The sequence below is a fragment of the Pseudopipra pipra genome, chromosome Z (genome assembly GCF_036250125.1).
Source record: "Pseudopipra pipra isolate bDixPip1 chromosome Z, bDixPip1.hap1, whole genome shotgun sequence".
Lineage (NCBI taxonomy): Eukaryota > Metazoa > Chordata > Aves > Passeriformes > Pipridae > Pseudopipra > Pseudopipra pipra.
Window position 1 is genome coordinate 63,553,727 of NC_087581.1, and position 25,012 is coordinate 63,578,738.

The following is a 25,012-nucleotide window of genomic DNA, read 5'->3' on the forward strand; positions in this document are numbered from 1 at the left end:
TGTGTGATTTATTATTGCAACAAGTTTTCAGTCTGTTTCCAATTGTCAAATGTAAAGGAAAATTTTTTCCAGTAAAACACATGAACTAACAGAGCAGTGTGCTGCATTGGATGGCTTTGGTCTATACTGGATTCAGCTGGCTGTTTTGTTACTGTTTACTTCATATTTTCCTTATTGTGTGCAGAAATGCATTGCAGCCAGCAGCTTACACACGGATTAAATAAATAGGGAAAAAGATGATAGCATCCTGAGAAGTTAGCAGACTTTGAGAAGGGGATAATAACACTTTACACCTACTGGACCTAGGTGGAGGACCTTTTTCTCGCACTCTCCCGCCTACTGGAGGATTCCATCATTGTTCCTATTCTGCTGACTGTGACCAACAGCAGTCCCCCGCTTCTCCAGCAGCTCCAGATAATTGTTTTGATGTATTGCTGGATGGATGGGATTTGCACTGCCTTGCAGTCCTGCTGATACAAAAATGCCTTTAAGATCCTGCCTTTCCCATCCTAATCTACAAAGGAAACAGGAAAAAGGAACTTAAACTCCCTGTACTCAGACGGCAATGAGACTGTTCCAGCCTGCGCCAGTGCTCTGATTTCTTGCCTGTGACTTGTAAACAGTGTACCATGCAGCACAGGAGGAACTGGTAAAGGTCTACCCCGAGAAAAGGATACTCCATGAGCGACTGCAAGAACTGGATGGATATATTTTGGAAAGCATGGACCCTCTAGCACACCTAGTTCTCTATGGATTCAGCCTGTTGATTTCAGGTAAGCCTTGGCTTTAACAGCTGTAGTGGATCTGTCATGTCTTTTTTGTTTCTTACACAGTGTGCCGGTGAAACGCATGACTCTCTGTCCTTTAACACTTCACTGATTTAAGTGCTCATGCTTGTTTCAGTGAGTCCACTTCTCTCTGTGCAGAGCCTTCACTGTGAGTGAGGGCAGGACTGTGGCCAAGCTATTGGGGATGATTTAGCTACATGTAGAATACAGTGCTATGCTTTTAACTGTTGAAATCATTTGTTGACACATACTCATGGTGCAACAAGGTTTCTTTTCTGTCTAAAGGTATTAACTTTTTCATACAGCTCATAACTTTGAAATCATTGGTGTCTTTCCCTAAGAAATCTGTTCTAAATACAGATTAAATGTAACCTTTTTCTGTGACTGACTTTATGAACTAGCTGTGCTATTGATGTGTCTAGGTATTCCAGTATCTGATTTTAGATAAGATTCCACAACTGGAATTTAGATGAAAGTCAGTGGATGAAAGAGGAAAAAAATGCACATTATACAAGATCAATTAAAAACACTTCAAACACAATTAAACAGTGATTCAATATTATCAGCAAACATCATGAGTTCAGCAAGTCAGAAGTCAGTCATAAAAGATATCTGCAGAAACACGAAGATTATACTAATGCAAATTTAGTTTACAGTATTTGTAGCATTCGTGTTAGAGATACTTTGCTGAATCTATCACATGCAGAGTCCTGAGGAAGGCTGCATCCTTGCCATCAAACTTGTAGCTTCTCAGCATTAGAGTATTGCTTTTACAATCCTCATTTTGATTTTCTAGACAGTTTCTTCTGTAATGATCTTTCTGTAAAAAAGCAGAACACAACTCATGGCAACCTTAGACTCTTAACACACTCCTAACCATTTAATTGAGATATGCATAGGTTGTTCCATTCCATCTCACAGTAAAAATATAATGTGCTGTAAAACTTCAAATTGAGCTGCAATGAAAACAAGAAAGTACCAAGAAAAGGCAGAATTCCTCATTGCCATGCAACTTGCTTTTCATTTGCTTTACACTTCCCAGACCTTGATTAGCAGCATGTTAACAGCTGCTAACAGTAAAAGTATGAGTCTGATATGTTACTTTTGTCATCTATAAAAGGCTAGGGATTAATGCAGAAAAAAAAAAAAAAGTGTTTGCAATCTGTTGAGATCATGTTTGGAAATATTCTTATCTAGCAATTGCTTTAATAGGCTGCATATTTTTTACCAATCCCTCTTTTGTGGCTTCAGTTCCTTGATTGTTTAACTGCACATCGATTCAACCTATTTAGCCCTCTGATCACTTCCAGCTCTACACTTTTAGGAGATATCTGGTGCTGTAAGCATCATGGATGGAGAGGAAAGGAAAGTCCAGTTACTCCAACTTTTTTTCCTTGTCTCTCCTGTTTCTCTGCGTGGTGACACGTACCTAATTGACACAGGAAGCAAACATCGTTCTTTAAGTCACAGGTACAGGAGAAACAAAAGCCATCTGCAGGGATTAGCTGCAAAAACGTGGAGAGCACAGACAGCTCAGCACTGAAGAGCTGCCAGTCACTGCATTTTCCACAAGGGCTGACCATTGAGGTGTGTGCTGTAGTCACACCCATCTCAATAGATCTGTCAGCTTTCCCGCTTTTGTTTGAGAATGATATCATGTTTCCTGGGGCGAGCAGTGGAAGACAATGCAAGCCCGTTTTCCTCTAGATACTGCAGGCGGAGTTCAGGAAAGCAGGAATGACATTCCCTGAGCAGGGGAGGCTTTACACTCAGCACAGACAGTGAACTGGCTTAACCTTATCCCTGATGACTGTGGGCTTCTCTGGGTGTGTTGCTGGGTAGGCACAAAATCCACTCCACCCTTTTCCAAGGTGAAAAGCACTGCCTTGGCTCTCATTACAAGAAATGGCCTTTGATTTAGAGTCTTTTATTTTTAATAGCAGCACGCCATTTGCAGCTAGAGCTAACGATCCAATTTGGAAGGTGGTGTTCAAAATATACACAAATGCCCACTTTTGCTCTGTATATGCTATAGCCAATGTTCAATTAAACTGACAAGGGGTTAAATTTAATCCTGTTGGGATTCTTCAAACTAGACTTAGTATTGCCACATGTTTTTTCTTTTGGTTGATTATACTCCAGTCAGCATTTTGGAGTAGCAAAATGATCCCACATCTCTCCTGAAGTATGGGTTCAAACACCAAGGTTCTGACCAAAGAAGAGCTGCAGACTCATTCCCCTGGAAGCAAGAAAGGAGTGTAACAACTTACTTGTCTTTCACCTCAGACATGCCTTTGCCACCCTCAGATCATCTGGAAATCTGTTTGGAGCTTCTCACAGTGAGCTCTCAGAAATGTTCATGCGTGAGCCTTATTTTAGCAAGATGACCACCAGCAGTAAAGAATTTGTGAAAACCGGCAATAAGTACCGTCAGTTTCAAGAACATTTCTTTGACTAATTCTGGCAGAAGACAAATATATCGCCAAACGTCTCTGTTCTCCAAGACAGACAGAATCTTCTGTGCTATAGCTTTGCCCTACCAATAGTCTTAGATCCAGTTGGATTTTTTAATTTTTTTCTTCTGATTTAGCATTGGAACCATATATGGTAAAAGACTTAAAAGATTATATTAGCCTTTTAAGAAAAGGTAACAGTAGAGTAAGTCAGTGCAGTGGCATTCAGTGGTAGCTCTTTATCACCCTGTTATTGGTTGTATTTTCTTTGGGATCAGTAGGTGTTGTGAAAAAAATCCCAAATTTTTACCAATATTATGCGACTCATTTTCACATGTAGAAAATTGAAAAGCTTTTAATAGACATTACCAGACATACAAGCACCTTTATAATGCTGTAGGCTTTTAAAAATGACAATCAAAATTTTCAGTTGGACTGGAAAATTGTAACAATTCTGGTTCAAAACTTTTTTCCTCTTGAGAAGCTTGACCAAAAGAAAACCTGTATTAACCTCTAGCTAATGCATGCCTGTGACAGTGAACATGAATATCATTCTTCCCATAGTAAAGGGATTAGGCCTGTGTGGGCATCTTCAAATAGGCTGTTGTCAGATCAAAATGGCACCTGAACTTCAAACAGTCTGTCCTACAGCTGCAGGACTGGGGTTTTGAGCTTCCCACAGCCAAAGCAATGGAGGCAAACTGCCTTTGACCTTTTAATCTCAGGTATTTCATAAGTATGACTAGGACATTTTAATATCTGGTATTCGTAACATGACTAGACATTACACTGATGCACAACCTTTCTGACACCTAAATTATCAAACTACGAATGTGAATTACAAGAGAAATTTAAACCCAATTTCATTCTTTGTTCCTGAAGTGTATTTGATCTGTGAGATCCAGCAATTGCCTCTGCCTGCCATACTGCTCCTGGTTCAGACCTAGTGAGAGGTAGAGTTGCTCTCAGAAAGCTGCTGTTCCCAAAGGTCATTTCAACAGCTGGGAATAGTCAGGAGTTAAAAGGCATTACGTCAGACCCAGAGGAATCAAATCTGAAAGGGTGAAATGAAATCACACTACTTTCATAAGTGTTAACATATGAAATTGTTTTAGATAAAATTTTCATCTCTCTCCCTGTCTCTCTCTATATATACACATATATTGGTTTGGTATTTGGTCATAATTAAGATGGTTGGATGGATTAATTTTTTTGCTGAATGTTCGTTTTAAGGGAAAAATGAAGTGTAGTGTTTTGCAGAGATTTCTGATACCCACAAGATTTTTATCTGGAAGGCTTTGGGGTACAGAAGGGAACATAAAAGTCAGAGAGACTGATTGCCACTGAGCAGTTGGCTTTAGGGCAGGGGACAGAGATACTGTTAGGCCTTCATGTGCTCACAATGAGAATTACCTAGGCTGGAACCCTGATCTAGATTTCATATCCGAGATATTTAGTTTAAGATCACAGAGACTTGAGCCTGCTTGGTCTAGACTCATCTCTTAAACACGCAAAACCCCTGTTCAGCTTTCTGTGGAAGACCAAGAAGTTATTGTGTTATGAAGGGTGTTGGGTAGGCATAGGAGAAGTGAACCAAAAATGAATGCACCTACTACTTGTGTCAGATGCAAGACCTATTTGAAAAATCTTGAAAATCTTACGGAAACTGCAATGAAGAACTGTCCTCCAAAGACAGTCTCTACCGTGTGCCAGTAGATAATATTTAGGGTGCTGTTTCACTGAAGTTTCAGTGGAGATATAAAGCAAAGAACCACCATGTCTGAACTAGAGACTTTCCTACGAAGAGTTTAAAATGCTGATTGTTTTTTAGAATACAGTTTTGATAACTGTTCTCCAACTGTTAAACAAGGGTCATATAATAAAGAATAAAAAAATCTATTAAAATTCTTTTTGTAATTCATCACTAGGAAATTATAAACCCTTTGGGGTATAAAGATATTAGGTATTTACTAAGTTCTGAAAGGATTTTCAAAAGACAGATTGAGAAATAGCATTGTTGTATCCAGAAATGTAAACTTCTTTCTTCAAGGCTGGTATTTTGTTTGCCTGGTATTTATTTACTTTTTGCACTGCCAGCCTCTCTAATGAAGTGTCTTGGTTAATTTCTCCTTCAGAGAGCAACAAGTCTCCCTTGACAGTGCAGTTCAAACTGCACTTTTGATTGTGCTGATGATTTTCCCTTGTGTTATTTCCTGGCTATGCATCAAAGACCTGCCACTGGTCAGGGACTTTAGACTCCTTAGTCACAAAGTGTGCTCAGCACCAGAAACCTCTGCCACTGCTTCACTCAGAAAAATCAGTAAGTGGCAAAGGAAGGGTACACTACTGTAAAAGCAGAAGTGCATCAGAGTATGTCCTTCCAGAAGTCAACACTCACACACACTTCCAGACAGCTAACCTTGTGCATGTTGTATGCACTGATATATCCTATGAAGACTAATGGTTTACCTGTGTTATTTTGCTTACTCCAGCTTGGCACATGCCCACATACAACAAACAGTACACATCTGTAGTATAAATAGTAGCTTCATAAGGCAACTTACAAGGACCAGCCTTGCTATGGACATATGTATTTTGGTGTGCAAATACTTTCTACTGGCTGGCTTAAAATCCAACCAGATGCACCTGAACTACAGACTCATTCTACTCAAGCTTTTCCACATTCCTCATTCTTTTTCAGCATTACCTACCATGTTGTAGGCTGGTTGTTCAACAAGCCATTTCTGCTGATAGGTTGTTTTACACTTTACTTGCTTGTGGTCAACCAAGTCTAAGCACAAATCATGAGAAAGTATCTTTCTACATATTGGTTATTTGGTTATTACGCACACACATTTAGGTACCCTCCCTAGGAAACCCCCAGCCAAGCTGCAGCAGTGTTTCTTTTCCAGCTTTTTCATCTTAAAAGATTGTTTTGATTGGTTATGAAACAACTGACATGTAGAGAGAACAACAAGGCAGTTGCATTTCCTTCAGCTGCTCCAGGTGTACAGAAAGGCGGATAAGCAGATTCCCAGATAGGCAGCCCTAGTGGCTTTGACAAACTATTTTATTTTTCACACTTGTGCTCCGGGTCTTCCAACTGCTACTAAGTGGAAAAGTGATTTTCTGTCACTAATTTTTCATCTTTTAATAGTTTCACAATACCTTCCCTCCACAATAGTGCTCTATTTCTAAAGGCAAGAGGTCTTCATATTTGAACTGTGAACAATCCCACAGCTGCTCGGCAGCATCATGTAAGATACAAACAGTGAGAGTCTTTATATGGACAAAAAAATTGTTTTATTGGAAATACTGAGAGGTAGGCTATTTAGCAAGTTAGGTTTGTTCTAAATGAAAACCTTGTTCTTTCAAGCAGAGGGAGTGTTTGGTGTTGTTTAAGAAACTTGAAGGGAAAGGGGTCAATGTCTTTACAATTTGGGACATATGTTTTTACCAGTGTCTAAATGACTTTTAAATCTTACAGTGAGTGTCATGTGCAACTGACTGTTTCCCTTCCAGCATAACACCAAAACTAAGTGCAGATTCTATTTTTTCCCTGTTAGTATAGTATCTATATATTTTACATTCATATTCCCAGATACTTAAAAGCAGAAATAATTTGTGTTACAAGCAATACCGTTAAAAAAACAAACAAACAAACTACCAAAACATTACCTATTATATCACCTTCTATTTTCTTTGCTTCACTCATGAAAAATGGGATGGAATTTACTAGAATTTTCTGCCCTCTCCTTCTCTCTTAAGTATTTAGTACATTAAAAGTATCAGTCGTTCTGCTTGCCTCTTACAACAGGTCTTCTTTTTCCTCTGATACACGCCTAATGCCAAGCGAAAGACTTCCATCTTAGAGTCACTTCAAGCAATTAATAATAAAGCTCTACAAATATAAGGAGAATAAATACATAATTAGATGTGTAATGTCTAAACAATTTCTTTGTTTCCACTTCTACTTGATACTAACACCTAAAACTTTTACTCAGAACTTTGCATTCTCAAGACACCTTGCAAATACGACCTATGTCCATCTTATGTGGTTTTTGAAGGGCAGTGGAGTATGGTTATCTTGTGATGGAGCTAACCACTCTGGCTGCTTGCTATGGTAGAGAAGTGTTAAGCATTCCAGTGTTGAACATTTTTCCAAATAACAGGCAACTTTGGAAAGCCATCACATTGTGCAGAAAACACCTAGAATATTCCCATGTTTTCATGGGGACAAGACAAGGGTTAACAGTGTAAATCTGGAAGTATATGGGCAGGGAGTCTCTGAGATGAAAGAACAAATCATAACACTTTTCTCATAAGAGTTGCTGTGGGTACTCATCTCTGGCATAAAACTATGTCAGCTCAAAATTGCCCCATTTTCTCACAAACTCTAGTGTCTAGCACCAATTCGGATACAGAGAAGCAATATTTTAATCTTTATCAGAAACTTTCTTGCTCTTTGAGTAGAATTGTGTCTTGACATGGCCTTGACAAAAAGCCCTCTCTAGCTATCTTGTACCCCCTTTAGGAACTGGAAGGCTGCTACAAGATATCCCTGGAGTCTTCTCCAGGGTGAACAATACGAACCAGCTCAGCCTTTCCTCATGGGAGAAGTGCTCCAGCCCTCCATCGTCTTGGTGGTCCCACTCTGGACATGCTTCTACAGGTCCATGTCCATTTCATGCTGGCGACCCCAGAGCTGGATGCAGCACTCCAGGTGAAGTCTCACAAAAGCTGAGGGGCAGAATCATCACCCTTGACCTGCTGGCTATGCTTCTTTTGATGCAGTCCAGGATTGGCTTACTGAGCTGTGAGTGCAGAAATTTGTACTAGAGAAGTTTTGAAAGATACAGCTGAGTATCTCACAGCAAGAGAGAGAGGACAATCTTGTAACTAAGAATAGGCTAAGAGGGACTTGTTTCCCTCCATTTATTTTGCTGTCTGGGCTATAGTGCTGTTATTTAAACTTATTGTTATAGTTTCTCCGTGCTGGAAAAGCTCAAAGCACTGCACCACTATGAGTGAGTGTCATAAATACAGGGCAATGAGTCTTCCTTGCGTGGTATCTCCCATTTACAGCTTGGGCCTTTTGCAAGTGCTTTCTCTTCTCAAAATCTATTTGCACACACAGCAAACTGACTTCCTGATAAGGTCACTTCTTCAAGGACCAGGGCAGGAGTCAAAGAACTTTTTCAAGGAAGCACAGAGGATTGTCCCTGCTAAGAGGCAGTGTGTTTCCTGTCTATATTTTTCATGCTTTTCTCAGAGAGCTAAATCCTGTTGTCCTTATGTGGTCCTTATATACTTAAAGTCATCATTAACATCAAGGACATGATTTGCCTAACTTTTGCCAGACTAGGCAAATTCCTTTTTAGCAGGCACTGTTGGGTTAGTTTAAGTTGCATTACTATAAAGCCTTCCTATCAACTCCAAGGCCTTAGTCTGCTAAGGTGCTGTTGGTTTTTTGTTTGGTTGGTTTTTTTGTTTGTTTTTTTTTTCCCAAATTACACATAAAACATAGCTTTTCTTAGTGCAAAATATCATTTGGATATATTTTAGCTTTTATTTTAATGTATTCCAGCTGTGAAGCTTTAGCTGTAAAACCATGCATGGCACATGGTTCCATACTTATGCATAGATATAAATTCACTTTGGAGGCAGAAAAGCCTTCTAGTGCTTCTCTGGGAAGACACGAAACTCTCTCTGTGTTCCTTCTACCTCAGTCAGATGGCTGGGTTACCCTACACTGTTTAATATAACAAAAAAACCCTATATTTAGACAGAGAATCAGAACACTAGCCATTCACCAGTGGCTAGATTTTGATTCATTCAGAATCAAAATTATAGATAAGCAGTGAGTCTAACTTTTGGTTACTCTACAACTTTATTACACGATTTGTATCACGGCAAGGAAAGAGGTGTTCCTGAATCTGATTGGATATTGCTTCACTTCATCTTGCATATGGATCGAAGGCAACATGAAAGCTAGTCCTCAAAATTCAGACTTCTCCTGCTGCTTTTTCTCGATGTGTTGAAAGGTTGAGACGCAGGGGAAGAAAAAGGTGTTATTTTTACCTTTCAATCTTTGTTGGAAGCCAGAGGAACAGAGAAATGCTATAGAAAATGGAACGTGAGCCCTGGATGAGCAGATATCCTCTGAAGGCCCCCGGCCCCTTGGGTCCATACCTCTGTATCAGAAAGACAAATTGGAAAGGCACTCTGTGACCTGTGGACTCTAGGCAGAAACATCAAAATATTCCAGTTCTGATCTCTAACACTCTGCCTGACCTCAACACAGATAATTATATCAAGTCATGGAATTTGGATGCAAATTTAGTTCTGAGTTTCACGAAAGTTTGCAGAAATCAGGATCTTGCAATTTATGGCTTTAAGAATATGTCTACATGGCATGTGATCCTTGCTGATATAAACTGAAGGTGCTCTCAGTGCTGGTGATTGATGAACTGTATCTGCCTTCAGCTGATGCATCAGACCCATAGTAAGAGCACAAGTGTTCCCCATGTAAAACTAAGCGCCTTGAGATAAATGCCCTATAAAATTAATGAGTCTGGCCTAATTTCTATCACATATCTCTTTAACTTCATTCAAAGGATTTAGATTTGCAATGTGCAGCAGGACAAACTGACTTTGCTGACCTGCACCTTTATGTAGTATTTACTTTAATGGCCACTGCATCCTTTCCAGAAGGTTTCCTTTCTCCATTATGTAACTGCCAGCTATCTGGGCTGGCACATGAAAGGGTGGTGGCTGTGGAAGACTGGTTGGGTGTGGTGAGTGTCAATGTGCTGTCAAGATACTTCAGTCCCCAGAGTGGTTGCTTGCATTGAAAGCAGAGGAGGACCTCCTCCCTTGGCCCAGAGCTCTGCAGAGACACACGCAAAGACTGCAGTCAGCACTAAGACCTTTTGACCTCCCTTATCTAAGACTATACCCCTTCCTTCCCATCAGAGAAACATTTGGAAGCTGAGTGGCATTAAATATTAGGTCTCTCTGTGTAAATACAAAATACACTTGTATCCAAAGCAGGAAAATAGATGTGATGAATAAAAGAAATCAATTATTCTTCCTGTTTCAGCTGGAAAAAATGTTACTGTTTCCCTTCTCCTTACCCTGAATTTCAAAAATAAAGGGAAACGCCTATTATTTGCCAATTGTTCATTATAGAAGAACTGTATTTCCCTCCAGCTATTTGCATTTAAACAACTAAAACTGTAGCACTCTGCCAGTGGCTGTTTTGGTTAGGCTTGTATCTATCATTTTCAAATGTCTTCCATCTCCATGTATTTCTGGAAGTTCTATAAATCAAAGGGAGTAATTTAGAGTGATTTAAACCTAACCTCACTTAACTGGTGTTGCTGACTTGCTCTTTCTTTTTGAGAAAGTTGCTCTGTGCTATGGTTCTTGCCACTGTCTGTTAGGGCTTCAAATGGTTACCATGTGATTGACTATGAAATCATTAGTTCAAATTCATAAAACAGCTGAAAAAAACCACTACATGCTCCAAGTATTATCAGCTCCTATAACTGAAAGACATAACTGCTTTACATCAATTCATACATATTAAACCCATGTAAAAGACATAAAAGAAACACTATTAAACTGACAACCTTATCATCTGCTGCCCCTGTTACCAGCAAAGCATTGAGGTATTTATGTGCATGCCTAACTAAACACAGATCTATCTGCTCCTGCAACCCACGGTTTTCTTTGGGCTTCTGCAACAGCTCCTGAAAAAAATTCTACATATTTGCGAGACTTACTGCCTTTTCTGAGACGAACAAACTCCGTCTGTTTGTGTCATAAAAAGTAAATGCCAGTGTAGCAGAATAATTCATCTATGTTCTTGTTTTGCTCAAGAGCTATGCAGGGCACCAGACAGAGAAACCTTGAGCACAGGGTGAAACAGTTTACCTGGTGCTTTGATCATCCACATACTTGAAGCCTGCAGTAATTTTTTTTTTGTTTGTTTGTTTGATGCTTTTTTCATTAGGTAAAGTGGAAGCAGCACTGGACCTCATACTGATCAATTCCTTCCCTCTGGTGGGCAACTCTGAGACATCACTGATATGTATCAATTCCAAATGGCGTTCCCGTGAGTCTATCACAATCGACCGAGACCAGGAGGATGTGACAAACCAGCACCGGGAACCACTGGAAGTTAATGAAGATTCAAAGAGAGCAGCAGCCAAAACAGTGGTGTGGAAGAGGGAACAGGCCAGGGAAACTATCGGAGCATATTACTGTGAAGGGAAACTCAAGGATGAGGTGACAAGGATACACACCATGAAGATGCCACTGCAAGGTACTGTATGGTGGTCAGATAACTGGTTTTTCAGTTATCTGCAGTGGGTTTTTCACATCCCGGACCCTTGATTCCTAAGCGAGCTTCCATTTTAAAATCTTGATAGGTCTGAAATGCAGATAGCTAAACATCACTATTCTATTTTTCTAAATAAATAGGTAACCTGAGCCTAGAAAATAATTGCCTTGCCTAAGGTCAGCAACATTGGATCTGCACATTCTGTGTCACTGTGAAACAAAAAAAAAAAGGATCCATTTCGACACTGGAAAGAAACTCCAGAGAAGTTTTACAAAATCTAAGAGGGATATTCACAAAAACCCACTACAGATTTCACTATTCACTTGATTTCAGTTTTAAGGCTATGCATGGGAGAAAAAGCAAATATGGCAAGGGAGATAGTCAGATGAAAAGGTGGAATTTCCCAGGTCCAGCACACTACCTGTAAATTACAATTTTTTATGTGCAAAATTTCTCTTGCTTCTGGACCTCATAAGGCATCTGGGACAAGGTTCTAAGCAGAGATCACTATAAACTACAGAAAAGTACAAGAAATTTTGGGTAATTTTCTGCAGCACATCAGGTTCTCAAAACTGTGACTGATTTTTTTGTAGATTTTACTGTGCTGCTAATGTTTTGTGCCATGGCAGCTGGTTAATCAGGTGACTTTACACTTTTAACCTTTCTTTGTAAGGTTTTAGTAAGACCAATTTTTGTTGTTGATATCTCCTGGAATTAGATAGTAAATTTATGAAAGGAGGTACTTTGATTTTTCAGAGCTGCAGCTAGCTTCTATTTATTTCTTTGAATAGGGGTATGTTGGAAGAAAGGTGCATTTTTCTTTGGCTTATGTTTTCTCTGACCAAATGTGGTCTTTGAAGGCTTCGGATTGGTCACCAAGAAAGCTCTGCAGATGCAGACTGACAACTCCATTGTTTCAAAGGAGGCTGCAGTGAGGAGGAGATAAGATAACAGTCCATGGAAAGTCAATATGTGACCTTGCCTGTGGCAGACTGCCAGTGAGCTAAGCACATTTCTGGCTGTTCTGTTGTAGAACAACATGCATGGGTGGAAGAATGTCTTCTGAATCAATCAGTTCTTTGCACTTGGTATCTGTGGACCTAGGAGCAGAGACTTTTAAGTAATCAAACTTTGAAAGCTTCTTATGTGGCAGAAGTTGTTCTAACTAGAAGTAACATTCACACCAGCAGTTGGTAGGTTTCTTTGATTCATTTCTGGGTTTGAATTTATTTCTCAGATTTTCTCTGCAAAAGCTTTCACTAACAAAATTTGAACTAGCAAATCCTCATTGAAGGTGTATAATCTAATCAGATTAGATGGGTGAGGAAGAGGTGCATCAGAAATCCTCAAAGCTATTAAAATGCACAGAAAGAGGAAGAAGAAGTCAAGGAAGGACTGTGAAGTTTGGCAAAGTATTGGTAACTGGAAAACAGACCTCTTTCCACTTTACTGTTGTTGTCTGTATAATTTTTAAAGGCAGAATGCGTTTTTCAACAGCAAAAATTGAGCAAGAGTTGAAATTTGCAGTTTCCCATTAGGGACACAAAAAAATCACGGGAAGAAGGAGCAGTTCTGAAAATCCAGCCCCTGTTTTGAATCCTCAGGGCAAGAAGTTGCTGAAACACTCACTAAGTGTTAATCATTTGGTTAGCCCCACTGAATTAGTGGAAGCTGCCATCTGCCTGATTATATGCATATTATAAGGTATGGAGAAAAAGTGAGGATTTTTGGTGTAAAATATGTAACAGTAACAGGTTCATTTTCCTGATTTATTCTACACATCTGCTATTCTGAAAGTAACAAGTCTATTCTCCTGAATTCTTTATGCTCCATCATTATGGATACCCATAATATTCATACACGCAATGAGAAGGAAAAGTTTATGCTTTATCTTTTCATGGGGAGTGGTGCTTATACTGCATACAGTACATATATATAGAATAGAACACTATAGAGAATAGCCTGTTGTCCCTCTAGTCAAATATAATTTATGCAATTTCTCTACACAATAAATGTTTATTTTCATGCGCATGATTGCATTTTCCCCACAGAAACTCAGACATAGAGTGGGAAAAGAGACAATAATGGAAACGCTAGCAACAGAGCATTATGGCACTTGTCCTGCAGCTCAGTTCGTTATGTCTCTATAAGGCATTGGCACACTCGAGATGTGAAATTGTGTAATACAAGTCACAATCTAAAAATATGTTGGAACTCAGCCCAACAGGGAGTGTGCGTTTCTTTCCACTGCAACAATACCCTGAAGAAAAAGTGTTTTTGTTAAGCCTAACCAAATGCAAAGAAAAAAAAATAGGAATACAAAAGCGTAATATCTTGTTAAAACAATTGGTATTGCCTCACTAAATTTGGTCCAAAAAACACTGCAACTAAATCCCTTAGGATCATTTGTAACCAGTAATTTATTTTTGTGAAAGCTGTTGAATTTTTTTTCTTATGTAGCTAACGATTTTCACTATGCATTTGTTATTAATAAATAACTTCTAACTTGGGAGCTGACAGTAAGTTGGGATTGCTTGAAGTTTTTGTTTGCCTGTTTCTTATGAGATCTTATTTCATTATTCTCTATTAGAATTCTCTATTTCTTTAAGATATAAGTGCAGATACCAGTGTCTAGGTAAAATGACAAATTCTCAATAGATTCTCATGCATGTACTTAATATCAAGCAGGAAGAGTCCTGCTGAAATCAATTGTATATCATTTACAAAGGAATGAAAACATGTGGCAGAGGCTCAGAGCATAAACAGTAGAACTGCACAGGGGATGGAAATTCCATTCTGCAAAGAATTGTGAGTTTTCAGTAGTTGTCTTGTTTCTAATCATAAATAAAACATTAAAATGTCAAAAAATTCAAGGAAATAATATTCTAGAAGAGAAGCTGGCTTGGGCTGATAAAAATGTTTTCATTCTTGCTCAGATTTTTTCTTTAATTTTACATCACATAACACAAACATTTTGATTTTTAATTAAAATTCCATTCTGAAATGGGAATAATAAATTTTTGTTTTCTTAAATATTTCAAGAATATTACCCTTCTTTAACTCCTCAGATTTTACAAAATAGTATCATGGAGGTGCTAACATGAGTTCAGCTTCATACAAACCTTGATTTACCTGCTCATTTTTTACAGCTCTATTGTATATAACATATGACAGAAAGTTAGTTCATAATTTTTTTCTGTGCTTTCTGATCCTACCTCTGTGTATTTCTTTGCCACCAAATTTTGGCCACAGAGTCCAAATTTGTTTTCCGCATTTCCGTTGTTGTGAATCAAAGAATACTTTATCAACAGCTTGGTAAAAATTAACCAAAAAAAGGAGGCATGATTATAGATAAAAGGCAATTTTTGATGAATAAGTTGTCTAACAGTTCATACTTACTTGTATGTGTGTTCCTTAAACAAATTATTTGTTGTGAAATAAATGCAACTTTAACAGAAATGGAACCTGTGCAAACGCAGAGCTGACTATGAATATGAATGCTCTTCTTCCAGCTGAAGCTCAGGGGGGTCTTCCTGTTGGAAAGGTGCCACTCACCTTGTTGGGGAGGCAGGTGGCAGGAGAAGGAAAAACAGATTGACCTATCTGAGAGGAACTTGCACAGGAGGAACTCTTAAGGCTAAACAGCTTCAAAAACAGAAAGAGCAAAGGGACTGGTGCAAATCAATGCCTCACTCTCCTGAGTGCTCTAAAAGGGGAAGTACAAAGGTGCAACAATTCTCACTCAGGTAAAGAGCTGAAAAGTTTGAAGTCAACTTCGCCTAAGAAGAGTTTTTTCTCCATATAACATATCAACAGCAATATGGCATAAACACTCAGAGCTAAAAATGGACTGAAAACCTGAATTTGTCCTCAAAACACTTCACAACTTTCCTTTGGAATTTTCAAAGTAAATGAAAGGAAGTATCCTTAACTTCTAACTCGTTTCAAAGTAATATGGTAATTAAAATCACCGTTTCACTGGTTTAAAAAAGGACTGTTTCTTGAGATTTTTCTGTCCCTTTTCCAATTATCTTCTGAGGATATTTTTCCACTAGTAATGATAAGGAAAAGGCAGGAATGTTGTGAAAATCCTTCTATCTATTGCTTTCTTTTTTTGTTTAATCAAGAACTATAAACAAATGTGTAGAAATAGCTTTCTGTTTAAGCAGGAAAATGAATTTCAATTTTCCACTGGAAATTTGAAAAATATCACTGATCTAGACAGTCCCTCACATAGAATTTTTATTTTAATTGAGTCACATTTTCAGCTGAGAATATTTTGGTAAAAGTACCACTGCCTGTCTATATTATTTTTTTTTCATTTGGTTCTTAGTGCAAGCCAACACTCTCTGTATTTTCAGAGAGCATGGTGAACAAGCACAAACCTATTCTATCTATGCATCTTCTCCAGACCCTGCATGATTGTGGTCTCCTGAACTATTTTGACAGTCCTGCATCATAAAACTTAAATAGAAAAGAACTGAGTCACTCTAGGTATTTTTTTGCCAATGACAGCATGTTCCCTACAATACAATTTCCAGTACTTTATCCAGTCTGCTTTAAAAGTGTCTCAAGGGATCAAGAAACTTGGGAAAGTGTTTTACAGCCAGTTAGAGCTCCTAGTTATGAAGTATTTCCAGTTACTCAGCCAAAAGTCCATTATTTTTTCATGCCCCAGGTTCTAGTGGCAATCTGTTGTTTCAGGATATAGGCAGTTCCTCTGTCTTTGCCAAACATAGATTGAGGCTGCTGCTGGTAAAGAATCAGTTTATGCTCTAAAGAAATTTAGATGTCAAAACCTGGGTCAGGATCATGCTGCAAACCATTCTCAGCTTTCAGGCCAGGGACAAGAAAGTGACAATAACTGCTATTTACCACATGCTTCTGTTCTGTTTTCAGCCTCATTCTACCCAGTGGCATTAACTGTTACAGCAAATAAAGGGGAGCACGTGAATATTTCCTTCATCAGAATGGCATCAAAAGAGGAAGATGCAGTGATCTACAAGAATGGTAATCAATCTTTCTCGTCTTTTCACTTTCCTGCTATCATTGTCTTAGCTAAGGGCCAAGTAACTGTTTTAAAGTTATTGCTGATGCTGCCCATGCTGTGCAACTGTATCAGACATAATTCCTCACACGTTTAATGTTCCTAAGGGAGCCATTTGCCATATCCAATATGTTGATCTGATTTGCTTCTCTTTCACCAAAATACCAAATCCTCTGTTTATACCTCTGCTTTGTTTCTTATTTTCCTTTTTGATGTCCTTATACATCTCCTCATATATTTGCCTGGGTTTAGCTTTTGTTTTGGTTTTGGTTTTTGGGGGGGGGAGGGGGTTTGGTGGGGTTTTTGTTTGTTTTGGTTGGTTGGTTGGTTTGGTTTGGTTTTTTTTTCCTTTTTTTTTTTTGTTTGTTTGTTTGTTTGTTTGTTTTGTTTTGTTTTTACTGTGCCACTGTGAAGCCTGTGTGTCTTTCTTTGCACTTCTACTGCTTTTCAAGTCATACGTTTCGTTCCTCAAATGGCTTTTTGAGGTCATTTTTCTTCTACGATACTCTTCAGGCTGAGAAATTAATCACTAGTAGTCTGCTATTAGAAAGAAAAAACTGTAAACAAAATTTTGTCCTTCATTCAACTACAAGAATTAGTCAGGTTGCAGCTTTCATAACACCGACTCTTCTGTATAACATGGGACCTGAGTCACTTGTAATTCACTGTTCAGCTGCGTGTTGCTCCTGCTTGACACTTGAAAACATGTGCTCTTTGCTATCTACCTCCTATTGAAATGTAGGAATATATAGGTCACTAAAACTCCCTGTGCCTTCATATTTAATTAGAATGTTAGACCCCAACAAATTATAGTTGTGGAAAGCACAACATGTTTACCTGATAGTTTAGCATACAGTAAGCCACCAGGAAACAGGGAGTAAATAGAATAGGATGAAGTAAGGAAGTGTTGACACACTAAAAGAATGGTGCAGTGGGTTAGCCTCAACCTCAGTTACTGATTACCTGGAGCACTTTTCTACAGTCTGGAAGACAAAAATAAAAATAAAGTGTCTTTTAAAAAGGCAATATGCAAAGTAGAGTTTCATAAATACCTCCTTCTTTGCTCTTCAGAGATTCAGCTTTGCCAGGCACAGTGGGGAAAGTTTGCCATCACTTGTCATTTCAGGGTCTCTAGGAAATTTTGTTATTTCCTGTCAGCATTCTCTCATACAAGAGCCAGATGAGATGTTGGAGCAGGAGTGCTTACACCATGGTGCTCCCTTAGCTGGGATTCCATCTGGAAATTTAGCAAAAAGTCCCAAACTGATTCTGGAAAGTAGGTCAAGTTTTTCACCTGAGATGCTGTTGAAACAACATGCCTGAGAATTCCTGATACAGCAGCTGGCAAAGAAGACAAAATACATCTCCTGCCATATGTAGCTGTTGCAGTCTTTCATTTAAGTAATTTAAAGTACCACTTCCCCCTTACAGAGCCTCACAATGGCTGTCTAGAGGATGAAATTGTTCTTCTAAACAGCGTTTCTTTGAGACATCAGCCTAATATGTGTCATCTTGGAAAACAAACCATAAAAAATTGAGCCTTGCTAACAGACTGTGAGCATACGCCTCTCTTAAATGCTTTGATGTCAAGTTTGTTACGCAGCTTGTAAGTCAAAAGATATCCAGAAAAAGCCTCACAGTTTCAAAACAAATCCATTCCATCATTTGTTCTCTTAATTTGGCCCTGTTTTCTTGGAAAACTGTTGTCATGTGTTGTCACGGACTGAAATGACCCACACTCTTTCGGTTGTTTTGGTAATGATCCCCCACCAAAGTTTCATGTCTTTGGCTGTCTGAAATTTGACTATAGTCAGATTGCTAGTATGATAATATTCATGATCACAGACAGTAAAGGTCCTGCTTGATGCTGTTTACCTTTTAAATTATTTCAGAAAGGTGAAAAAAAATGAAAAAAATGTTACATTTTCAGTGTAACTGTAAGGGGATGTAGAAGGTAAGGACATTTGTGAGCATACCATCTGTTTAATGGTCATTCAGCCCTTCTAGCTGGCAAGTCAGAACAGGATCAGGCTGTCTGTCAGGGCTGTTAATGTGAGAAAGTTGAGGTTATGCAGCCTGGAGAAGAAAAGTCCCCAGGGAGACCTTATTGTGGCCTTCCAGTACCTAAAAGGGGTTGAAGAAAAGCTGGAGAGGCACTTTTGACAAGAGCATGTAGTGGCAGGACAAGGGGGATTGGCTTTAATCTGAAAGAGGATGGGTTTATATCAGATAGTAGAAAGAAATTCCTGTATGTGAGCGTAGTAAGTCACTGGAACCTGATTTAGGGAAAGGTGTCCCTGCCCATGGCAGGGGGTTTGAAACTAGATGATCTGTATGGTTCCTTCCAACCCAAGCCATTTTAGTGAGTCCCCTATGGACATGCAGTACCCATTAAGTCACAGTTCTGCTCTGTGGGTTTGCTGGTGGTTGGCTCTATTTGTAGAGCATGTATGAGCGCATGCACACATATTTTAGTGAGAACTGGCTGGACCTGGCATTAGCTGACAGCAGCAGCTTTGCTCTAACAGACTGGAGTGGAAGGACTCCCAGAGGTCCTGAAGTTCAATGGATGCAGCTTCTCTTTGACAGCTATCAATGTTCAAATGTTGTTATTATTTTCACCCAGAAGGATGGAAGGAGACGAAATGCTATTGCCTTACTTAGCAAACATTTATGACCAACTGCAGCAACTATAGAATAACACAGATAAGCCCTTTGGTGAAAAAAAAAAACAAAACAACATAGAAGAGACAGAAACATGTTAAATCTGGGAAGAAAAGATAAAGCTGTGCTCAGTTCTTTCTGTTTTGGCCTCCTCAGTAAGTCTTTGTGCTGCTCAGACTAAATTGGACCTGGCTGGCATTTGCTATTGAACTCCAGCTACCCTAAGCTCCTTATGGATCATTACCCCTCACTTCAGAAAAGACCAAGAAACCAAATGAACATTTTAACCACTGGACTCTTAGTGCTGAATGTGAAGTTGTTCGTCCATTTCATATACTAAATCTCCTCAAGATCTAGCTGCTTCTTTACTCACACCTCTCAATTATGAAAAACCAAGATAGCTAAAGAGCTGCCAGAAAATTCATAACTAATAAGTTGATTCTGCTGCTAAGCCCATCCCAGGTGTCCCTCTTCAGTAACCAATGCAAACTGACTTCTGCATGTAGAGGGTGAATGACTTCTGTCTGTGGTATCTGTGTGCTCCTTTTCCAGGTTCCTTCATCCACTCTGTGCCCAGGCATGAAGTGCCAGGGGAGCTGGAAGTATCCTATCCTCAAGTTCAACCACACGATGCAGGGGTTTACTCTGCCAGATATATAGGAGGAAACCTCTTTACTACTGCTTACACAAGGCTTATTGTAAGACGTAAGTTCCATTAATATGTGCTGTTGATTATTTTTTTAAAGTCATCATGAACCTGAAATGAAATATTGTGCCCAAATAAGGGCTAAAATCCTTTCTAGCATACACTGCCACCTGATTATGTCAGAAGAAATTTCTTCCCATGGATCTTTGGTACAAGCTGATATTGATTTATACAGAGAGAAAAATAAAAAGTCAGATTTAAGTTCAATTCATCTTAGCTATTTCCAGGAGAGCTAGCTCTTTTTTCAGCATCTCAGCTTTTTAAACATCAAGTAAGTATGAATGAAGGCTGTCATTCTCCACTGTGTCTCCCTGTTCTCTGTGGTGGGCTATATTTAAACCTTATTTATTCTAAGATTTATCATCTTCTTCACAAACTATCCTAGCCTTAGTTAGCTCTTAAGGTTAATATCCTAGTGGATGAAAAGACGAGTTTGGATATTTTCCATTAAGTATTCTAAGTGTCTTGAGGCTCATGCTGCTGTGTCCATTTTCATCAGATATAAAGAAAACTATATTCTATTAACTTGGATAGAAATATAAAATTTATATGAAAAAATAAAGAGCTATTCAAATATCTCACAGTATAGAGAAAATGTTTATGATGGTAACATAATATCCACAGGATACTTCTAGGAGTTGCAAATGAATTAATGTAGCACCCCAAATTTGAATTTTGAAGTTACTCCCAATTTACTAATTAAAGTGGTCCTGTTGGCTGGGGGATGGGGGTTCTGTATGAATTGTAATTTTACATATTTTACTGTTTGTCTTAAAAATAATTTTACAACCTGATGGATTACTAAGAAGACAACAAATATGTCATATTTTTCCAAAAAAAGGATGTGAAGCTCAGAAATGGGGCCCTTCCTGTAGCTCCCATTGTCCTTCCTGCATGAACAACGGCATTTGTCATGAAGATACTGGGGAGTGCATCTGTCCTCCAGGTTTTATGGGAAAAACATGTGAGAAAGGTAAGTGAATAATGCTTTCAGAGGTTGCTTATTAATTTGTTCTGAGTAATGGGAGTTGGCATATTATTGAGGGAAGCATCATATGGAGTAGCCTTGTTTTACTCTTTAAAGCTGTAGTATTTACAACTGGTGCTGGAGACAGGACAGAGTTGGGTGAGATGAACCCTGAGTTAGTAAGGCTGCTCTTGTGGTTGTGATTTAATTTCTCCCTCTCTTCTTTTATTAGAGATTATTTTGCTAGGGAAGATTAATATTTCCAACACTTCTTGATCAATATGACAACATGTTAGACAATATCTTCTAGGCTCTAGGCTCCTTGTCTCACAAAAGGCTGGAGCACATGATCTTCCGAGGTCACTTCCAGCTGGGGCTGTCCTGTGATTCTCTTGAAATGAGTATGCTCAATGCTACCTACCGACTGACTGCTAAATGCGTGGCAGAATAGGAGATCTTAAGGATACACTGGCACTGGGAAATATGTCAAAGATTCCCTGGCTGCTACTGAAGAAGCTGCTAATGTGCTCACAGGGTGCTTGGTCTCCGTAGGTGCATATCGACAGGATATGTCTGTTTCTGCATATCTCTGTCTGTGACAAGAAGTTTGGATTCTGGAAGAATTAGAGTAGGCATCACATTGCTTTGACCTCTCCAAGCAACTTTTGCATTCATTACTAAATACATATCCTTATATTTGACCGAATTTCAATGCTGCAAATACTAGAGCTAAGCTATTGAAATAGCTGACACCCAAACCACTCCAGGGTAGCACTGCTCTTATCATAAAAGAAAAACCTTGAGATCAGCAGCTTCAGATGTGCTGACCTCTAAGAAAAATATTTGGTTTTCATGGCACTCTTTGTCTATTTTACATTAAAAGGGCTTATAAAGAGGGTTTATTGCTGCAGCTGTGTCACCTCCTATCCAAAGCAAAGGGTATTTGGCTGATAGATCCTCACAGTGAGAGAGTTATGTTTGTTTCTGCTGCCAGTATTTACCTTTAGAACAGCTGTGGCTTAAGTTGCTATGGTTGTTAATATATATGGTATCTGAATGGTCAAAGTGATATTTTTTATTTAAATTCAACTTTTCTCTTGTCTAAAGCTGTATCATTAGAAGCACTAGCTCTTTTATGGACAGTGCTGTTGGCTTATACTTTCACTCTCTCCCTCCAACAGCTTGTGGAGCCAACATGTTTGGCAAAACGTGTGAAGAGAGTTGTAAAGAAAATTACGGCTGCAGAAACTATATGTTCTGTCTACCGGATCCATATGGTTGTTCTTGTGCCACAGGATGGATGGGACTGGAGTGTGATAAAGGTATAGTAAAATAAAAAAAAAAAAAAAAGTGGTGTTCTGGACATAGGAAATACAGAAGGGAACTAACAAGATTTTAGGTAATAGGTAGGATGCTTTACAGTCGTGATTTTACGAGTCAAGTTTCAATCATGAGCCCGAAAACTAGTGGAAGACATTTTCTAGTACCTTTGCACTAACTGGAACATTTGTACTTGCAGAATGCAAACCTGGTTTTTATGGGTCGGATTGCAAACTTAAATGCAATTGTCACAACCGAGGGACATGCGACAGATTTAAGGGCTGCATCTGCTCCTTCGGATGGCACGGTCTACAATGTGAAAAAGAAGGTAAAGCAAGGTAACACGGTAGTAAATGGTTTTTCCAGTGTAACTGAAACAGATCCTAATGCTGGTAGAGCATTACCACTCCAGGCTGGTATCCTCGGTCTGCCCATTACATTCCAGGGGCCCAGACAGTTCTGTACAACCTCGCTGCAATACAGTGTTTTAAGCCTCTGACCTATATGTTGCATTTATCAGGATGATATGCTATCAATTAATCTGATTTTGCTTTCATTAGGGGTAGATTTTCAAGCTTTACTCCATAGGATTTGACACTGACCTTAACATCAATCACTGACAGAAGCTGTACATCCATCTTTTTTTTATAAACAGACAAAATGGAAAGCAAGTAGATACTGTACATTCAGAATATGTGTGCAATATTTTGACATGGCTAGGCTGCCTGTGCTTTGAATGTCAGTGAGAAAGAGAGAAGAGGGGTGGGGAAAAGAAAGAAGAGGCCTTGTTCCTTCTCATATTTATGATGTAAAAATGCTGACTACGGTAAGTCTGATTCTTGCATATGCCCACACGAGTCACCCACACGAGAACCAGTCACCCACAACTGCCTGTGCTTACTGTACACCTAAACCTGTTTTGGTCCTGTTTCCTTAAAGTTCTCTCTGAATGATGACATAGTACCATATATCTTCTGTAGGTTCAGCAGATCTTTCACCCCAGATAGAAAACTTACTAGATCCCGTAGAGCTCAATTCTGGTGCTGAGTTCAAGCCATTTTGTATAGCAACTGGGAAGCCACTTCCTAAATCTGAAGAATTCAAACTTTTGAAGCAAGATGGAACCGTCCTAAGGGTAGGTTCCTGATTAATTGCTTTCTCTTATTTCTGCTGTTTATATTGACTTTATCTGTAGTTAATGAACACTGATGTTTTCAAGCATAATGTGAAATTTTGATATCCTGAGGTACCCCATGAATGCCCATATGAAACTTATGGAATTGGCCATTTCAGATGCTTTTTATCGATATCACTAAACTCAAGATGAGTTTCTTAATTGTGAGAAAGTATCATTGGAATATTCCAAAATGCTCACATTTTTTATGCCCTGTACATGTTTTGTCATTTCAGCCTGCCCGAATTTCCACCAGTAATCGCTCTGAAGCCATGTTTACAATTAATCGAATCCAACCCCGTGACACAGGAACCTGGGTTTGCAGTGTGCAGACAGTAGCAGGAATGGCAGAGAAACCATTTCAAGTTACAGTCAAAGGTAAAAGCAAGAATCTCTTCAAGACTCTTTGTCTCTCTAATTTTAAGCACAGCTTTACACCTGGCAGAGCCTTCTGTTCTCTTCACTGAGGGATAAGGTCTGAATAAACGTCTACAGTCAGAATATGAACAGAAACTCTCTATAAGCAACATACAAATTATGTATATTGAAAAAAATAAGTGTGATGGTAAGGTTTAGAAGAATACCCACTTTTTTTTTTTAATATCTAAACTGTCAGCTTCAGGGCATAAAACCCTATCTACTTTGTGAGAGTTTTGAAGAACATCTCCCATTTCCCTGCAGATTTAGGATATACCAGAGTCTTACTGGTAGAGGGAGCTAAAAGGCTGGTTTAATACTTGCATTCTTGTTCAGTTCCTCCTGTGCCACAGTATCCCCCAAGACTGACAGACAGTGGTCATAATTTTCTCATCATTAATATCAATGCTGAGTTACATCTTGGAGATGGACCTGTTGTGTCAACAAAACTTCTGTACAAACCAGCAAAACGTTATCAGTCCTGGATGTCTGTGGAAGGTAAGATGGCATTCTTTAATTTCTTTAAACGGAAATTTCAGCTGAGAACTGAAACACCACGTCGTGTCTTTTCTTGATTAGACTGAAAAGACTCTTTAGTGCATAGCAGTTGATTCTTTTATGACTGGATGTGTGACTCTGTTTAACACTAAACATAATGTTCATGTGAATGTGGCACACCAACAGTGGTCAAAAGTGTATATTCAGTTTACAGGAACCAAAGGTTTTCCCCTCCTTCCTTATGATTAACTGCACTTACTGCTCCACCCAGCTGTTAAAAACTCCTATGTAAGCAGCAGGTTTTCAAAAGTAGTGAGCAGTGTGGAGATGTCTTGGAGCATCTACCATCTTACTTCATGTCAATTGTGCCCCTGGTGAGATAAATAACTTACCAAAATATTTGTCAGGAATTGTATGGGCAGAATGAAGTCTGCTTATGAGTTAGATGACCTCTTCCAGCTATGCTTAAACATTTGATGCATGGCTTAAAATACTAGACAAAACATTACAGGAACTTTAACAAGTAAACAACTACTGTTACTAATTCAGCATAATGAAAGATCTGCATACACAGTGCACACTGCCTAAGCAACAAGTCTTGTTTTGTCCTGAAAGAAGGGCAGATGAACAA

At 38.9% G+C, this 25,012-nt stretch overlaps 1 protein-coding gene across 2 annotated transcripts in view; it reads left to right on the plus strand.

Moving 5' to 3' along the window:
* Window positions 1-393: 393 nt before the first annotated feature.
* TEK (TEK receptor tyrosine kinase) overlaps window positions 394-25,012 on the plus strand; it is a 36,928-nt gene continuing 12,309 nt past the window's right edge. Inside the window, exons 1-10 of one of the 2 annotated variants that reach the window (XM_064640959.1) lie at window positions 394-773; window positions 11,259-11,570; window positions 16,488-16,598; window positions 19,852-20,004; window positions 20,847-20,978; window positions 22,154-22,294; window positions 22,492-22,620; window positions 23,273-23,427; window positions 23,703-23,844; window positions 24,220-24,381. In XM_064640959.1, coding sequence (XP_064497029.1) covers window positions 722-773; window positions 11,259-11,570; window positions 16,488-16,598; window positions 19,852-20,004; window positions 20,847-20,978; window positions 22,154-22,294; window positions 22,492-22,620; window positions 23,273-23,427; window positions 23,703-23,844; window positions 24,220-24,381 — 1,489 coding nt within the window. In that variant the 5' untranslated portion in view covers window positions 394-721. The remainder of the gene's footprint in view (window positions 774-11,258; window positions 11,571-16,487; window positions 16,599-19,851; window positions 20,005-20,846; window positions 20,979-22,153; window positions 22,295-22,491; window positions 22,621-23,272; window positions 23,428-23,702; window positions 23,845-24,219; window positions 24,382-25,012) is intronic. The other variant, XM_064640958.1, reaches the window with a different exon arrangement.